Source organism: Diorhabda carinulata, chromosome X, assembly GCF_026250575.1.
Source record: "Diorhabda carinulata isolate Delta chromosome X, icDioCari1.1, whole genome shotgun sequence".
Classification (NCBI taxonomy): domain Eukaryota; kingdom Metazoa; phylum Arthropoda; class Insecta; order Coleoptera; family Chrysomelidae; genus Diorhabda; species Diorhabda carinulata.
The window spans coordinates 4,339,730-4,358,797 of NC_079472.1; the positions used below are offsets into that span (position 1 = coordinate 4,339,730).

Consider the following 19,068-nt stretch of genomic DNA (forward strand, 5'->3'; position numbering starts at 1 on the left):
TTAGGCATTTGGTAGCGCCATCTATGGTTCGTAAAAAATCTACACGGAATTTTTCAAGTGCTAATAAAAGTGATTCATAAATAATGGAACAGATCACATATATTTAGATGGTCACTGCAGTATAATTTTGTAGCGCCACCTGGGGATGTAAACCTTAACTACAAGTTTGCTACATAATAATTGCATTTTAATTTTATCAATGGTTCGAAATTAAAATGTTTATACCATTAATCGAAAAATCACAAATAATACGAGAGCAGCACAATTATTATTAATAAATGCTCAGAAGAAACAAAATTCACATTTACGTAATTTTTACCTACTTGATGTATATTTAGACTGGTCGATCCACCTAGTGCCGAAAGCGGAAAATAAAATTATCTTAAATTCATTCGCGTGAACTATCTATAATATGAGTGGTTTGTGATCAAGGAATCTTCCACAAGGAATTTCTCGTGGAAGAGTTTATAGTTTTTGATAATGTCCGTCTGTATCGTAAATTTATCAATGTTCGAGGAGGATGCGTCATAGGGAAAGTAAATACTCTTTAATGTACGGTATTTTGAATTTGATCACATAATCGGTAGTTTTCTACATTGGTATTCAGACAAGAAAACCCGTTCCACTAAGTTACTCCAGTTTGGCAAATAAATGGTGTTTTGTCATCGATCTATTTCGGAATCATTTTGTACTAGCCATAAAACTCTATATTATTTTGCTATATATGTACCAGGTTTATCACAAATTAATTTTGTTATTAGAGACACAAAGAAAGGTTTTATACAAAAATTATACAAAATAAAGGCTCAAAATGATTTCATAATGAGAAATATAAACATGATGGATAATATATTGAATGAAAATTAATTCTTTCAAAATTTATTTCAATATATATTATTCTCAAAGTAAGAGAGGCAGACCGACGTGTGTAAATACAGGGTGAGTTTTACTATAACAACGGTCGATACTTCCGTTGTTAGGGGAATTGTCAAAAAAGTTACTAATATGTTAAGTAACCAAAAAGAGAGTCCTTTAAAATTTGGTGAGTGATGGCTGCAATATCCAGCTCACACCTTCACACCATGGGCATCACGGATGATCCGGAGTGTCACTGGTGCATGGAGGAGGACGAAGCTGCAGACCGCGTTATCGCGGTTTAAACACCTGAGCAAACCCCACAACCTCCCTAACGACATCAAAGGGTTCAAGCCAAAGCACCTGATCGGCTCTCAAAGGACATTGGACTTTGGTAATGTCAAGAAAGGCACTACGGGCCTACCTGAAGACCGCCATGGCCGCCCACACATACGATTACATTATCAGATTGCTGAATATTATTTTAAACATTAGAATATATCTAAAATAACTTGCTGTGTTTGTATATATAAATCTATAATCGCACCAAGCGACGCCACTGCTTATCGCAGGCTGTCTGGCAGGAATATTAAAAAAAATACATACATACGCCTTCCGACAGCTTCGGCCAATAGAAATGCATTTATGTTTTAAGTTTTGATTGGTAAACAGTAGAGATGATCCACGTGGAATGATGATTTGTTAGATGTTTTCCGCATTTTCTACGGGGAATAAACATTTTTCATTCCTTAATTTGGTATGAGTGCCGTGCATATTTATGGAATATTGATTGTTCCTCGCATAACTGTCTTTAACTTTAGTTTAACTATAATTTTTTGGGTATCGAATTCACAAAAGATACAAAAAAAATTAACATCAGAGTGTATATTTACAACAATAACATATATAAAACCTTACACAGATTTTTTCACATTCATACTCTCAACTTTGGTGGTAAAATCAATAATATCTTTGGCCAGAACTTCTGGTACTTCGAAAGCTGCAAAATGTCCCCCTTCATGATTCGTAACATGTACCAAATTCTTATATTTATCTTTCAATATTGATTCTGGGAACCACGCTAGTTCATATTTGAATCTTGAACATCCGCTTGGTACTTCAACAGGTATGCTGAAAAACAAAATAAAAAAAATCAGCACTGGTAGTTAATAGAGATTTGAATGAATTAAGAACGTTTACCTTTCCAGATTCAAACCAACAACTCTCTTATTGATGGACTCAGAATATAATCTCATAGAAGTGGTAATAGATCTTGTTACCCAATATACCATGATGTTATCTAATAGTTGATCCATTGTGAACTTTTTCGTAAGTCCTCCGTCCTCTAAATCCTTCCAAGCTGGATTAGTCCAGACGGTGAACTTTTCCAGAATGTAAGCAGCCAGACCGACTGGACTGTCGCGTAATGCAACTCCTGGAATAAAACAAATGGTTAGTAGGGAAGTCTCCTCACAAATTGTAGAGGCAAGGTATTTCCACGCTTATAGTAATTCATTATCAATTTCCTCTATTTCCATATAACTTTGAAAGTGTGGCAACAGCGCCCTATAATTTAGTTCTTTTTAATCTTTGTGCTTGTTCCAAAGACATCTATTAAACCTTTTAAGTATAAAAAGAGCTGGATATTAAATCACTATAAATAACTAACTACAACTAGTCAATGTTGTCAGGTTATGTCTAAAATATTTAGTTATAATAATTATTAACAGGTTTTTTTTGTACAAGGTGTCCAAAAAGAGTAAAGGGTATTTGTTTTCGCGCCACATTCTTAGTAGCCCCTTTAGGGATAAGGATAATTTAGGGCGATTTTCCACGGGGGAGAGAAGTATCCTAGACGTAGGGTTGCATTATAGCTTATACCCTTTTTAGGAAGTTCTTTGACTAGTTTTCTTGTGATGAGTTCATAACCTGGATAAGACTTTCTATATTATTGATTACTAACCAATTGAATCTGGTTTTGTGGCTTGTAAATGCATATAACCAGTTTCTAATACCAAATACATAATTTTGTCCAATCTTGGATATACCAAATCTTTATGTTCTTCATCAACAACTAACGAAGGCCAGAAACTGCCCAACATTAGTTTTAAGTTAGATAATGGCGAATTTACTAAACACATATTAGAATGAAGACCTATGACTTTTTCTGGATAGAATACTGCCATTAGAGTACTTATCATAGCTCCCCAATCACCACCTTGGACATAGTAAGTCTTAAAATTCAAACGTTCCATCAAATTTTTCATGATGACTGCTACTTCCGGTACGCCTAAACCGCCAACTTCGGCGGCTTCAGAAAAACCATAACCTATAAATATTAGAAATAATTTAGTCCCATAAAAAATGTAATTTACGAGTATAATTAGATTAAAATGGTGGTTGTACTATAAAGGTGGTTTATATCAAATAAAAACGGTTACAGAAATGTCTATTTCACATATAAAGTTCGTGTATAGGAAAGTCTGGACACGAGCGATCGTTCACGCGATTGGTTGGTCTCGAGCTAAGAAATTAATGGCGGCTCCGATAAGAGAAGCGCGCGAAATAATGGTCTGTTCAAATGTTATTTACTATCGGGACATATATTCAAATTATAGAAGTTTTTCGAAAGAAATAACATTCATATACATAAATAATGAAATTACAAAAGGGCGAGTTCAATGTCAAGTATGCTATATACCAGTTTATTCAACGATTTCTATTATTTTTGCCACCGGATATCTTCACGAAGACCTTTTTCAAAACATTTTCACATTTAAGAAACGTGAATAACCGATTTCGATTTTCGTGTCTTTGAAACTCTTCGAAATACAATATAATACATCGAAATACAACGCTAGTACATGCAAGTCAGGTCAGTTTTGTTTACATTCGCGACACCACATGACAGGAGTAACGGATGTGACGCGCAAGCGCGGGCGCTATTAATTGATTGTAAGGACAGATGTTCTTAGAGATTATTGAGAGGAAAGTCTCCTACCGTTAGGCAACTAAAAGTACAATACAATTTGAGTTAAGTACGAGGGCGAATCACAAAGTAAAGATAAAATAAAACTCCATAAACTATTTCGTAGTATTTTTGAATCAACTTAAAAGTATAATGTTAGATTTTCCTACCTGGTAAGCTGGGAATAATTAATTCAAAAACGAAGTTTCTCCCTTTTTGCGGTGTAGTTAATAGTGGAATTATTTCATAAAATTCTCTAACGGATCCCGGCCACCCATGCAACAATAACAAAGGTAATACTTTTAATCCTTGAGTTTGAGCGGGTTTAACGTGAATATAATGGATATTTAATCCTTGTATGTTGGTAATAAATTGTGGATATTGGTTGAGAAGTTGTTCTCGTTTTTTCCAATCATATTTCGTTTTCCAATAATCAACGACAGTTTTTAGAAGATTGGTATTTATACCGTAGTTTTGATTTACTCCTTGTAACGGTGCTTGGAACGGTAAAGTGCGATCTAATCTATCTTTAAGATCTTGCAGTATCTACAAGTAAATAGATAACTTATAAACGTGTACAGTTTCAAATATAATTAACTCTTCAAGTGTGGTACAATTTACATCTTAATGAAAAATAAACATTTACAAGTGTGACAATTAATAGAAAAACATGTTCAGAATTGAAGTACTAATTTTAATTTCTAATTCCGAAAATATCCTGAATACGTCCAAGGTATCCTCGGATCTTAGTAAGGGTTTTCAATACGGCGCGTGTGCACATGTCATGGAAACTTTATATGTTGACCTTCGCAATTTCTCCCACCACATTGACCCCAGTTAGTCAATAAAGAGAGATGACAATCTCAATCCCAAAGCCTTTCAATCTTGTATCAGAATGATCGCTGATTGTGACAAGTGACATATAATCTAAGATGACAATTATTCTCATTTCATTTAAGTTTTTCTTTTGAAACTGTTGGGTGTTTGTTGAGTCTTTGCTTTTAATGTTGTTTATTCGTCGCTGTTTTTATTCTAAGTTAGCTGTATGTATTTTATCTATGCATGTGCATTCATCTTATTCGGCATTTCTGTGATATTTACCGCGAACTAACCTCTAACCTTAGTGTTTTTCTACGTACTTGTAGTTCAAAACAAATTCAATTAATACTTACAAAAATAAATCTTCTGCCAGTTAATTGAATAGTTAAGTGAATGTTATATATACATTCTATTCTTCTAGCTAGTTTTAAATTCAAATTATAATTTTAGATGTTCATAAATCGTTCATGGAAGAATGTTCATTCAAAATAATATATTCTTAACCAAGCATGGGCATTTAACACGTTCAGATATTAAGAGTACATTTGAAATGAATAGTTACCTCATCTGAAACTTGTACTTTGAAAGGTTTGATGCTAGTATCTACTTTCGCAGGTTTATGTATTTTCCACCATTTTTCTTTTAGTTCCGGAATGTTTGCCGGTTCAAATATTGGTTTGATAAAAACAAAAATAAGAATAGCCGAGATTGCGATAATTATTGCCGATAGTTTGAAAAATATACCCATTTTTATGTTAATACCATTTGACCGGGTTGACTCGTCACACAAACAAACACATTATAAGTTTGAAAGTCTACCTCAAGCGTTAAATAGATAATTTTTTATCAATGTTGTTGAATACTACCAGTGTTGTCAAATGAATGTTTAAGAAATACTTTGGTAAATCCTGTTAATTGTATTTTTAGTTGTACGTAGTACCAAATAATTTTAAATTATTTCATCAGAATTGGTGATATAAAAAATAATAGTCATCAGGGCAATACTGAGGATCGGTTTATATACAGAAAAATATAATTCTGATCTCCTCTATTTCGAAAATTGAGATTTGTATTAGAAAAGTTTCTATCAAGAAGGTTATTTTGAATCAACAAATAAACTACCCACTATTAGTTTCGAGAATCATTTGCATTCATTTTTGGTATGTGGGGAATTTTTTAGAAGTTAGGCATCACGGCTAAAGTTAATTTGTTGTTTCTAGTACAAGCTTCGACTTTGGGCGAACTACTACTTGAAATGCGTCAGGGCCGGATTAAAATATTTGTTATGAGGTTAAAATTAGTTATGTTTTTGTTACCTATCTCGACCCGAGGTAACTTCTATTTGGAATGGATTATTATATTAAGTTCCACCTATTTTAAAAAGTTTTGAACGAGTTAAATTTTTCGTTATGTCCTTTAAATTAATAGAAAATCGACAAATTAACGTTTTAAATATTTTTTTCCTTTTTGTTAATTCTTTTGACGCACTTAAGACCAAAATAAGACGTTAAAAAGCCTAAATTTTAACTCATTTCTGGTTGATAAAAAAAATAAATTAGATCAATTATAAAGAAAGGATGGAAGAAGGGAATTCTAATATAATCTAGCATAACCTAGAAGTGTTGTAATTTTAGGTCTCTTTTTTATGTGCTAATATGAATTTTTCAACAAATGAATATTATGAGAAAAGATGTTTATCAACCAAGAAGCTTTACAGAGTATCTTAAAAAAAGTTTAGTGAGCTATGGTTTGAAAAATATTTTAAACAGAAATGGATAGCCCGAAATTCACATTTTGCGATGAAGAAATTCGTAGTAATTACTTTTTATATGTTTCCTCTATTGTTGGTACTGCCGTTGACATTTGATGTTACAAAATTAAAAATATTGAAATGCATAAGAAGTCGCTGTTTGCTAATCGATCTGTCGTAGGTGACTTTCAACATAAACGAATTTTATATTTTCCCGTCAGTCGTTCCTATCAACTTTCGTAGCAATAGAAAAGAGCCAGTCGCAATCCGTTTGTCCCGATAAAAAAATCTTTGTTATTTTCCATAATATCGTCCATAAATACTATATTACAAACAAAACACAAAAATAAAAAGCAGTACACATATTCAAAAGTACAAAATTTTTAGGTTAACGGCAGCAATGTCAAATTTATAATTTGCTGCGAACGTCAAATGTCAAACGTCGTAGGAAATTTTAAATCCTATTCATAAACTTGACCTTGTGGCCGTAAACCTAAAAATTTTTTTTGAGGTGTGTACTGCTTTTTTGTGTTTTTATTTGTAGTCCATTATTTATGGCAAATATTACAGAAAATGACGAAAAGTTTTTTCATTGGGACAAAAGTGACAAACGCAAACGGATGCGATTGACTCTTTTATATTGCTACGAACGACCGACGGGAAAAGATAAAATTCGTTTATGTTGAAAGTCACCTACGGCAGACCGATCATCAAACAGTTCCGTCAAACGGCAATTATGAATTGTCTTACGCATTTCAATGTTTTTAATTTTGTAATAGCAAACATCAACTGCAAACGGAAAGCCATAATAAGCAATTCGATCCTGCACTAAATCAAATGACCTTGTGACTTTTTTTTGCTCGAGTGTATACTTGAATTAAGAGATGCAGTTATTGAGATATATGAATAGTATCTAAATATACTTGTTGTTTCTACCCAAATTTAAATTTGGTATTTAGTCATTGTTAATGAAATAAACTGTAGAATCAAAGTCGTCATAACAATATTTAATTCTCCTTTTCAGAATTTATTGGGTAAATAAGTAATGCTTAAAATCGAAATTGACATTCGTACTTGTGAAATAATAAGTGTCCCCTTGTGTCAAATTATTGTACTAATTCCGTTTCCTACACATAGGTATCTTCTTTTTATTTTTCTCAAGTTTTTCATAACTTCTATAGATGGCGTATATAGGTATAAGCGTAATTCGATTTCAAATTGTCAATAAAGTATAATAGATGGCTGCAGTGGAATTAGAATAGAATGAAATTTATTTTCAATGTGAAAATATTCACAACTTAATTTCCTATCAATACAATCGATTATGAATATTAAGTGTTTTGGATTTTATAAAGCAAATGTATATATAGAACAAAGTTCATATTATTTCGTTAGAATGAGCTGGCCATTTATAATAAGAATTATACAAATCGACGTATATGGCAAAATATTTATAGTAAAATCATGAAAATTTCTACGTTTTGGTTTTCGGATACGATCTAAAATATTTTCAAAGATGGCCGACTTCCGCTTCCACCGAAAGTCGACTCTAACTTTGTTATTTTAAGCGGAGCATCCTGTATATTGAAACATTTTTGAAATTTACGAAAAAATTTTAGCACACTTTTGTCTAAAAACTTTTTTCAAAAAATACATACTTTTTGAGCTATTTATTTTTTTGTAAAAAATTTGACCTTTGCAGACCCTTATAAATTATTTTTTTACGAGGATACACTTGAAGATATGAAAACGGTTTCTATTCGGTTGCTTTCAGCAAAGTCAGACGTATTAGAATCTATGTTGAAAAATTTTTCATTTTCTACAGGGTCTGTATAAAAAGTGTTCAAAATTCAACTTAATAAATATCAAATTTTTTTATTTTTTTAGATAGAACCACCCAGTTTTTTCTATTTTAATGCATTGAGGGGTAAAAAATAAGGAAAATTCATGTAAACTTCAATATACCTAAACCCAACCGTTTTCCAGATACGGGTAAAAATAAAATTTAGACCACACCTGCATCTCTAAAAATTTACAGAAAACATTTAATATCTGGATAACGGTGAGGTTTAGGTATAGGAAAGTATACATGAATTTGCCTTATTTTTTACCCCTCAATGCATTAAAATAGAAAAAACCTGGTGTTTCTATTTTCAAAAATAAAGAAATTCGATATTTATGAAGTTATATTTTGAACACTTTTTATACACACCCTGTATAAAATTAACAATTTTTTAACATAGATTCAAATACGTCTGACCTTGCTAAAAGCAACCGAACAGAAATCATTTTCATATCTTTAAGGGTATCCTCGAAAAAAAATAATTTATAAGGGTCTGCAACGGTCAAATTTTTTACAAAAAAATTAATAACTCCAAAAGTATGCGTTTTTCAAAAAAAGTTTTTAGACAAAAGTATACTAAAATTTTACGTAGATTTAAAAAATGTAATAACAAAGTTACCGGAAGTCGTCCATTATTGATAATATTTTAGTTAAAAAGATCGTATCCGAAAATCCAAACGTAGAAATTTTCATGATTTTACTATAAGTATTTTGCCACATACAGATAGTCTTATGTCGCAATGGGACACCCTGTATAAATACAATCGGTAGTGGAGGATGGAAATGAATTCTTTGGTAGTGAATAATATACTAAGACAAAAATAAACTTAACGTCATAGTTTTTGTAATAGAAACAACAGACAAATGGATACGCGTATTGATTTCAAATTTTTTTTAATATTTAATGATTGATATTTAAGAGAATTGAGGTAGTTCAATAATTTTCTGTTTGTATAAAATTTAATTAAATCGTCCTGTAGAGACGTTTTAGGTTATTATTATCAATTTTCAACCTTGTATTGTGGGGATTATTCTGGACTGATACTAGCAGGTGTGCAGTGCGTGTACCACGCAAAGTTTAAGAAATATAGAGTGTAATACAAATTGTGGTGGTCAATTATTGTCTATTCTTTACATACATTTCTCATTTGATAGCAAAATTCGTGGTAGAGTTACTTTAGCTTGAACTGATCGTAATGAGTTTGCATTAGAAAAAAATGGAAGACCCTCTAATAAAAAGAATGATGAGTAATGACATAAACTGATAAATCCAAGCAATAATATATAAATTCCAGTTTTAATGGAAGAAAGGAGAGTGCACTAAAAAAATTGATAAAATGTATAAAAATATGTAAAGTCTCGTAAGATCAAAAATAAGAATAGAAAAAAATGAATGGTTCAAACGAAAAAACAAAAATTGTTGATCGGATAGTACTTGTCAGCAAAAAACATAATAAGGCCCGCTGCAAATTGAGCCCATCCCACGCACAGCCCATGTCCACGTTTTTTAATAGTAACGCAGCCCACGCCCACGATTTGTACCCAAATCCCATTAGTATACAAGATGACAGCGAGCCAGCAGCTTCTTCTCGATCTGGAGTCTGAATCTGAGGACGACAAAAGATTTGTTATGTTGCAACTACCAACAAAACAAAAAAAAAAGAAAAAGAAGTAAAACAAATGAGTATTTGCGAAAAAGAGTGAGTTACGAAAAGTTCAAGTTAACTGGTGAATATCCGTTTTGCTCTCATATAATCTTCATGAGTATAATCATAGAGTACAGGAAAGGATCTCACAATTTCGATTGATTTTTCCATTTTTGAGTCATAAGAAAAACTCGGTACCACGCGAACCAGGTTTGGTCGGAGCTGGCCGTGGGATGGGTCCAATATGCGCCACTCCATTTGAAACAACGTTCTACAAAATAATCCACGCATGAGTTACGCGTGTGCCGTTCGTGGGCTGGGTTCAGTTTGCGGCGGGCGAAAAATACAGACAATAACTATTTGACGACGTCAGACCCAGAGTTGATATCAATATCTCACTAACCGGTCCATTAATAAATAAAGACGAGATTGAGGCAATTGAAAAGAAAACTTCTTGACGAAAGGGGCATAAAAACACAACATGTGTTCAACACCGTGTACGAGCGTTGCTATTTAGGTTTTAAGATATGGCAGCACTGATGTGATTATGTCAAATTTGACATAAAGTTTGACTTTGACATTGCCAACATAAAGTTTGACATTTTTAATGGTTAACGTACTCAGAACAAGTGCCATTTGAGTTGTTTATAGATATTTGAAACATTCATCTTAGTCAAAACATCGAATCAAATCGAGAACATTTTCACGCGATTCTTTTCTATGACTTTCAACGTGAATTAAACCAACAGCAGTTTGCTGATCAATTCGCTTCGATTATTGGCAATAGATCACCATCTCGAGTCACGATGTTTCGTGGTTTTCCGAAATCTATCGTAGTAGCGAAGGATGAATTTCGTCGTCCTAAATCGGCTGTTGTGCCAGAAAACATCGATGCCGTGCGTAAACAGATCGTCGATGCAAGATCGTCACGTCATGTAACATACCGTGAGATAGAAGCATTAGTACCATTCACCTACATCCAATATTGCATGATCAATTGGCTGTCAAAAAGATTTGTACGCGTTGGATACAGCAATTTGACAATCGCTAAAAAAACTCGTGTCGATTAGTGCAAAATAATGCCGAGAAAATTCACTCGCGGTGCTTCAAAATCTATAAGATCGTGACGAATTATGGAACGTTGTTCGCGCACGAAGCACTTCGAAGCAAATGGTCGCCTATTCATTCGGAGTAATTGGACATGTCGCAACCATTCCTTTAGAGCAACGTCAATTCTGAATGGTACACCAGCATTTGTTCGCCAGTAATGTGCGAAAAAAACAGGGAAACGAATCGTAGAAGACGACATTTCCACAACGACCATACGAGCGATCACACATCATTTCAAACAGTCAAAACATCGAATTGATGGGTCCTCCGCCATACATACCTAGATCAAAATTACGAGTCAACGTTTTTCTACACCTGAAGTAGTTAATGCGTGCAAATCACATGTTTTGGAGGTACCTAAATCGGAATGGAAAAAAATGTTTCGACAATTGGTTTAAACGCATGCAAAAGGGTGTTGATCTTAATGGAGAGTATTTAGGAACAAAATTATAACTTAACAATATTCCTAAAAATCATACACCAGAGAATTTACCAAAAATGCGATAGGGATAAGAGCGACTCACAATTTGGACATCAACAAGGATTAGGTGCACGAGAAGCAATAACCACCACGCTAGTATTATTACAGAATTGCCATGACAAAAGAAAATAGGTCTGTATATACTTTATTGATTACGAAAAGGCATTCGATGGTATACGACACCACAAACTAATGCAGCTCATCAAACGACTTAGCGTAGATTAGAAGGACATTCGATGTATTGAAAAATTATAGTAGAACCAAACAGCACAAGAAAAAATCGTTAATAATATATCCAAAATCATAAAAATCAATGGGGGAGTAAAACAAGGATCTATGTTGTATCCACTCCAGTTTAGTTTATATTTGGAGGAGGATTTCTAAGAGGCTATGGGGGACCTGGAGATTGGAGTTGAGGTTGAAGTAGTATGGATAAATCAATACCAGATATTGTGATAACACGGTCTTAAGTATATAATTTAACGCTCATAGAAATTTGAGTATTTGGGGGTATGGCTTTCTGAAAACTGGAAATCAGACAAAGAAATAAAATGCCGCATCGAACACTATCGACACGCGTTTTTGAAACTTCTACAATTAAGATCCATTGAATGTTACGCGTGGTCAGTACTTCTCTATATTATGGAATGTTAGACATTGAAGAAGGATAGAATTGATTAATTAGAATCTTTCTTAATGAAGATATATCGCAGAATCCTTAAAGTACCCTGCGTATCCAGACTAACAAATGAAGATATACTAAGACGTGTTAACAAACAACGAGAACTCTTTGAAATTATTAGAAAGATGAAGCCGGTATGGTCGAGACATAATTCTAAATACGAAATATCAATCCCCACAACTGTTAATTGAAGACAAATTCGAAAGCCGGAGAGGGATTGGAAGGAGGAAATTGATTCCGCATGCCAGTTCCTATAAAACGTATCGAACAACTAAATATTTGAACTCGAAAAGGTTAATTAATGTCTTATTGCATGTATTCATCCGATATCAAATAAAAGATACGCGGACCTATCGGATTTCAACTTCTTAAAAACACATTTTTCCATTATCGTTCTTTAGTTTATCCTTGAACCCTTTACTTAATCAATTTCCACAGAATCTGGGAAACAACCTTATAATTAATCATTGGCAAAACAGCAATCGATTACATCCATTATCAGCCTATTCGATTGTTTCAGGCTTGACCAAACAAAAGAGCATCGATTGTCCACTAACCATTCATCTTTGCTTCTCATACCAATTTAATGGGTTGTGCTGCATGGGAAAACGTAGGAAATTAACGAGATGTGACACAGATGTTATGCCAGGCGGATTGACTGAAAATGTATTGAAGTTACTGAAAGGCATCGTTTTCAATTACAATCAATCGTATAATGTCGAATAGTTCCAGTCAGTTTATTATTTTTTAGAGAATTATCTCTCAGATTTGAATGCCATAAGAGAAATCATGGGATAAAAAGTATAGAAATGAAAATGCCCCAAATAACGATTGGCGAGAACCCTTTAAAGAACAAATTATAAAAATGAAATTCAATGATAAAATCTGATCTTTTGGAGACATCAACAACGAATAATGTTGAGAAAAACTATATAAAATTATAGCTAAAACTATTGGATACAACACCAGTACTACTTTGCCTTTGCGCTTTTGTGGTTTCAAGAGGTGTAGATTTGCTAAGTACTTCGATAGTTAATATTCAAATTGGAAGTTGACGAATGTAATCAAAACTGGAAATTTCTACATACTATATTCATGGCTAACTCTATTGGAAACTTGGAGTTTAAGCTTCAGGCAAGGAATCACCTCTTTTGGCTGATTCCAAGGTTTGAATATTCCTACTACTTGGAATTTCATTGAAAAAATGAAGCTCTGAAATATATTGTATTATTTACACTAATTCTGCGATACAAATAAATGGTTAGTTCAATTTGTTAAGAGCTTTACATACCGAAGGAATACGCTAAAGTCCTTATGAAGCCATGAATAGCATTAGAGAGAATAAATCGCAAATATCGAAACCGAAGGACAGCTTGAAGAGAAAGATTGAGCGGTGGTCATATTGGAAACAATATTGTTGACGATTTGCACTCTATTATGTTTTCACATAGAGTTAATTCGTGTAAAAAGGGCGGCCGCGAAAGAGAATCTTCTACTGTAAGCAGCAAAACCTCACAAAAACAAATTCCTTCTGCTCAAATTGGCAATACTGTACGATGTCGACAGTGGGGAAACTTGAAAATGAAAATGGTACCCTCAAATAGCTTTATACACGTAATTAGTTCGTAATAATTCATAGATGAGATAATTCTTAAGAAATTTCGCTGGGAGAAGCAACTTTAGCTAATTCGAGGAGCAATGGTAAGGCTATACACCGTGTCATTGTAAAAAGAAATGCTCTTCAAATAAATGCAGTTGTAGACGCAAGTGGCTCTTGTGCAGTCAAAGTATAATTACGAATAAGCTCTCGAAATGGGTCCTTAGACCGGACCTGTGCCGCTAAAATGGAATTTTAAAATTAAGTGAATTCGCGCGGAGCCTTTAATCTGTTTTTTATGGGCGGACGCGCCTTTGATGAACCTTTTATTATTATAATTTCTAGGAAAGTCTATTTATTTATTTCTTTTGTTTCTTTTTGTTCTTGAACGTTGTAGAATTTTATTTAGGTATAAAAATGATTTGTGTAAGCGCAGTTAGTTAGTTTTAAACAAATAGTCGTAGTGAATAGAACGAATTAGTGAACTTTTAAGTTTTTAGTCATTCGTTTCAGAAAGAAAAGCGAAAATTCATCGCAACTGAATTAGGGAGAAGAAAGTATAAATCTCGACCATGTTGAACATTCGTCATTAGTAGACGGCGATTGTTCAACATTTACCGGTGTAAGTGGTACATTCAGCAAGCGTCGACAAAAGTCGACATTCTTCATATTTCGGTGTTTCACCGTATAACTTACACAATTAACCTAAAATAAAACTCTTTTTTTCTTTCCTATTTCGGAAAAATGTACAGGCTGATGTAATTTATTATTCAATTACTTGTTATTGAAATATTTCAGAAAGTTTCAAAAATCCGTTTTTCAATGTTAAAAATTTTGTATTCATTTATTCACAGTCTAACTTCTGATCCTTATAAGAAGCCATTGTAAGTTTTAGGGTCTGTCAGTTTTCGATCTATTTTCGAATACAATTTCTCACAAATGCTGTTTACTATTTATGAATTCTTTTTTAAACTACTCAGAACTCGTATTTATTAAAAGAATATTGTCGTAAGCGAAAAATGATTTACTATTTTATCTAAAAATACGCTTAAAAAATTTAAATGAAAGTTTAATTAATTAGATTTGATAAGCTATAACTTTTCATCAGCGGATTGGAAATCTTATTTGGTGACTACATTTTATGAAGAGGATGTTGCAAAGCTTGTTTACAGACATATAAATTATATTAACTTATCTTTCATTATGTACATATGTTTGTTGTGCACTTTCCCTTGATCAAGATGTATTCAACAGAATTTAAAATTCCGTTCTCGAATAAACAAAAGCTATTTGTAAAACCTACAAGAGCACATTCTTGTTTTGCAAATCTCGATTTAATATAATTCGCTATTGCCTGACGGGGGCGTAAGCCGCCTTCGGGTCTTTCGTTTCCAATTCCTGCTTCAATACATACGAGCTGCTTGCTTTCGTGGAGCTCATTAAATAAAACAAGCAACTAAGGGAAAACAATACACGGATTGAAACAACAAACAACATTCGTGTTTGATCCGAGAAGAATCAATTTTTTATTTAAATTAATCAATTTTTATAATACAAGCCTAGCACATGAGGAATTTAATTATTCATTAGCAACAGAAATTAATAACTGGCTAAATGCACTAGTTACAAAAATTATCACCAACAAAATCACAACAAGAGAAGACGATCAGCTAGGATGAACATCAGGAAGACCTTGCTTAAATGCGATAACTGGAATATCAATTGGATGGAGATGGTGTGACAACCTAGAACCAGGATGAAGAAAGATCTCGAAGAAGAAACTGGTGATAGATCTATCATGGAAGAAAGAAGAAGAAATCAAGCATTACGGAACTTTTTATTATTATTTTTTGATTCCTGTCAACTTATTGTTTTAAAATCAGTTCTGCAGCATGTGAGGAAGACTATAACGATGAAACTATTTTGTATAATAGTCCAACGCCGGTCTTGAGATATGGTATCATAGACATTCTTGACAATTTCGTTTGTGCTAGCACTTGTTGGAGCTTCACCTGCTTGGTCTTCTGTATTCGTCCTTTAAATTCACTTCATTATCTTTTGACTACATCATATGATACTGCAAATTCTTCTAATGTATTAAATCATTGTAAATTAGCGTTGAAATCAATTCTACTGAACGCAAGTATTTAATCACTTAACAAGATCCATTTTAATATCGAAATGTGACTCCCAAGCTGTCATTAACGATATTCAGCGTGGGCTGATACATATGAGGTTACAATGTGACTTACTCTGCATTTGGGAATAGAGCTAATTAGACAGATTTTCTGGTTGAAACTGAAATTTATTTTTTAAATCATATTTAATTGAAATATCAGACCGTCTTATGAATCACCTCCTAATTTTTCAACCTAATATAGGGGACTCTGCTAGTTGTTTTTGAGATTTCCAGTTTCTATTTAATCCAATTAGTACTACTACATAAGCTAGTCCAGTATCAGACAGCAGTAAAACCTAAATAAACGATGAATCCTAATTAACCATAGTTTCGTTTCGACGATCAATGTACAACAAAATTACCACTTTCAATTGGATAAATGATTAAACGCCATCTTCCGGTAGTCAATATTTATTAATTAACTGTTTAATTAACGCCGTTACATCGATATAGTAGAATTCATTTCATAAGATGCGTCTCCTGAAAGGAATCGTTAAAACTGATGATCCTGATTCTGTTACATATTATCCTAGTTATCCTGGCAAATATAATAGCACGAATTTATGAAATTATTGCATCGACATAGGGTCAAATTAATACGACGAAAATTAAGTTACAAACATGGTTTTTCACAAAAGGTGATCCCGTTTCTAGGATAGATAGAAAATTGAAAAAAATTGGGGTTATTCGAGATAAAGGGCGTTGAAAAAAAAGAATTTTTACGATTTTGTAATTACTGACAACGATGTAATGAAATTTTATACGAATTTGTTTTGAAAGCTGATACATCCAATAAATCTATTTCTATCCTAGAGACGGGATCACCTTTTTTTTGAATCACCCTATATATAAGTGAATTTGATAAAAGAGTGTTTAAAATGGGTAATGGAACAATTGTATAAAAATTGTATATAATTATATGAAGGGTGCTACATTTGAGACACTGGAGTTTTTTTTGTTCTGAGAATATTCAAGAAAGATTATACTCAAGATCCACTTCGCACTTTCCAGAATAAACTACCCTTCGCTAAATATTTAAATTTGAGGAATGGCGGGGGTACTCAACAATGAAAAAATTATGCGGCATATGCAAATGAAACTCTGAATTTGAAACCGTGAGACAATACAAAGAAAAGAGGTTTACAAAATATTACGAGGTTTGGCTGTTAAATAACGAGACTAGAGGGCGCACTAGACGGGTGAGGTAAAAAACGTTGGGTATCTAGATATCTTGTCTATGCACGTCCCAAAACACGTGTAAGCGCTTTAGTGAGGACCGAGGAAGCACTGAAGATTACCAGCACCCAAGTGACTGTTTCAACTCTGGAAACAGTGACCAAAATCAAACGAATTGTGCGTGAATATAGTCGGCTAGAAAAATTTTACACGAGGAATTACACGCGATAAAAGTCTGTTCCAAAAAATCAGACTCCTGACCAAAAGCTTTTTCGTGAACGGGTCTGCTCAGATTTCCTTGAAAGGTTAGAAAAAGATTTCAACTATAAGCCTCATGAGCCACCAAAACATTTCTAGGAATAATCTACAAAAGAATAAATCAAAAAACTTTAAGAAGTGATTAAACATACTCAATTTGGTTTCCAGAATTCTTATTCAAAGATTCAAATTAAGAAATTTCTTCATCCCATTTCTGGTTTATTGTATGTATGGTGGTTGAAAACAAATCATACATAATGGAGAAAATGAAATCGAGGTCCAAGCAGATGAAAATTTTTACGTCTACTAGATATAACAACAGGAGTCAGTCGACAATTATTTGACAACATTTTATTAACAATACTAGGTATGGAAATTGAATGATCAGATTCGTAACGGCAACAATGGAATCATACATACGACGACAGGTGACAGATGACAGGTGACTTGGGACAGACGTTTTGAATTTGATCGCGTCGATTTGTTACTATATCTTAGTTTAAACTTAAGCATAGTTTAACAAAACTTTAACAAGCTTGTGGAGCGAGTGTTTTGCCAAGAGCTCAGTAGTTAATGTAAGTTCAACGAGTCGATGGAAGAAGAATCACGCAGCGGGATGCCTTCAACAGTTAGAACCGATGAAAATTGATTCATATTGTTTATTATCGATTAGAATGATCGAAAAATAGATGGATTTGATTAATGAAATTTAGCGCAATTTCAATAAACGAGTTTCTGGTCAATATAAACAGTTCTGCGACTTCTCACCTGACATCAGTGCTCCTGGTACCATCTTTAACGTATTCTGGCTTTCTAAAGAATGTATATATATATATATATATTAGACAACATCCAGTTGTAAAAGGCACTTGATTCAAACTAATTATAAAAATCAATGCAACCAATTAATTTCCACACTTTGTATTACATGATTAGCACTGCTACAGGAAAAGTACGCATGCTCGAAAGGTTAGCGACTGTCAGTCTCTTTTGTATGCGATATCTACCGTGCCAGTAAACAAATCAGTGTAGCCGCAGCCTTTGTTTTCATAGGAGCTGTTTTTTATTTTGCCGTAGAAATAGAACAACGCATTGTTGTGAAATTATACATGAAACTTTACTCAAACAAGTGTATGGCAATGAATATTTGTCCACGTCGTTTTGAGTGATTTAAGCGATTTCAAGCTGGCCAAAAAGATAATGAAGACGACTTATGTTCGGCTCGCCGTTCCACGTTAAAAACGGATGAAAATATTTAATACCAAGAAGCTTGCAAAAATATTTGTATTGACAGTTTGAAGGCGATTGAATTTTGGATCTTGCTCAGTGCAACTTCTACCTCTTTCCTAAGGTCTAATCTTGTTTGAAAAGATCAAGATTCTATTGAAGCTGTGGAGCTGAAGGAACTGATATAAAAAGACTTCCTGCACTGTTTCGAACAAGATTTGCGTCTGTTGAAGTTGTGAACGAAGAAACGGTGCGAGTCCTGAAGGAACTGACAGAAAAAGACTGTTTTGAACAATGTAAGATTTGTATGGAACGATCTAGGGATAGATTTAAATCATCAGTTCCGTTATTTAATAGCAACACATCGTATATTCATCGGTTATTTGTTACTTGTATTAAACGCGAAGTTTGCTGTTCCTTTTCCAGAAGTATTTTCTTCTAGTGTACATTTTCGTTAGTAGCTCAACAGTAACCTTA

At 33.3% G+C, this 19,068-nt stretch overlaps 1 protein-coding gene across 1 annotated transcript; it reads right to left on the reverse strand.

Moving 5' to 3' along the window:
• Positions 1 to 1,725: 1,725 nt before the first annotated feature.
• LOC130901195 (juvenile hormone epoxide hydrolase 1-like) lies at positions 1,726 to 5,506 on the reverse strand. The gene is made up of 5 exons (XM_057812378.1): positions 5,205 to 5,506; positions 3,994 to 4,369; positions 2,819 to 3,184; positions 2,056 to 2,290; positions 1,726 to 1,986 (listed from the first exon to the last, which is right to left on the reverse strand). The coding sequence occupies exons 1-5, from the start codon at positions 5,388 to 5,390 to the stop codon at positions 1,770 to 1,772; spliced, it is 1,380 nt and encodes a 459-aa protein (XP_057668361.1). The 5' UTR covers positions 5,391 to 5,506; the 3' UTR covers positions 1,726 to 1,769.
• Positions 5,507 to 19,068: the final 13,562 nt, after the last annotated feature.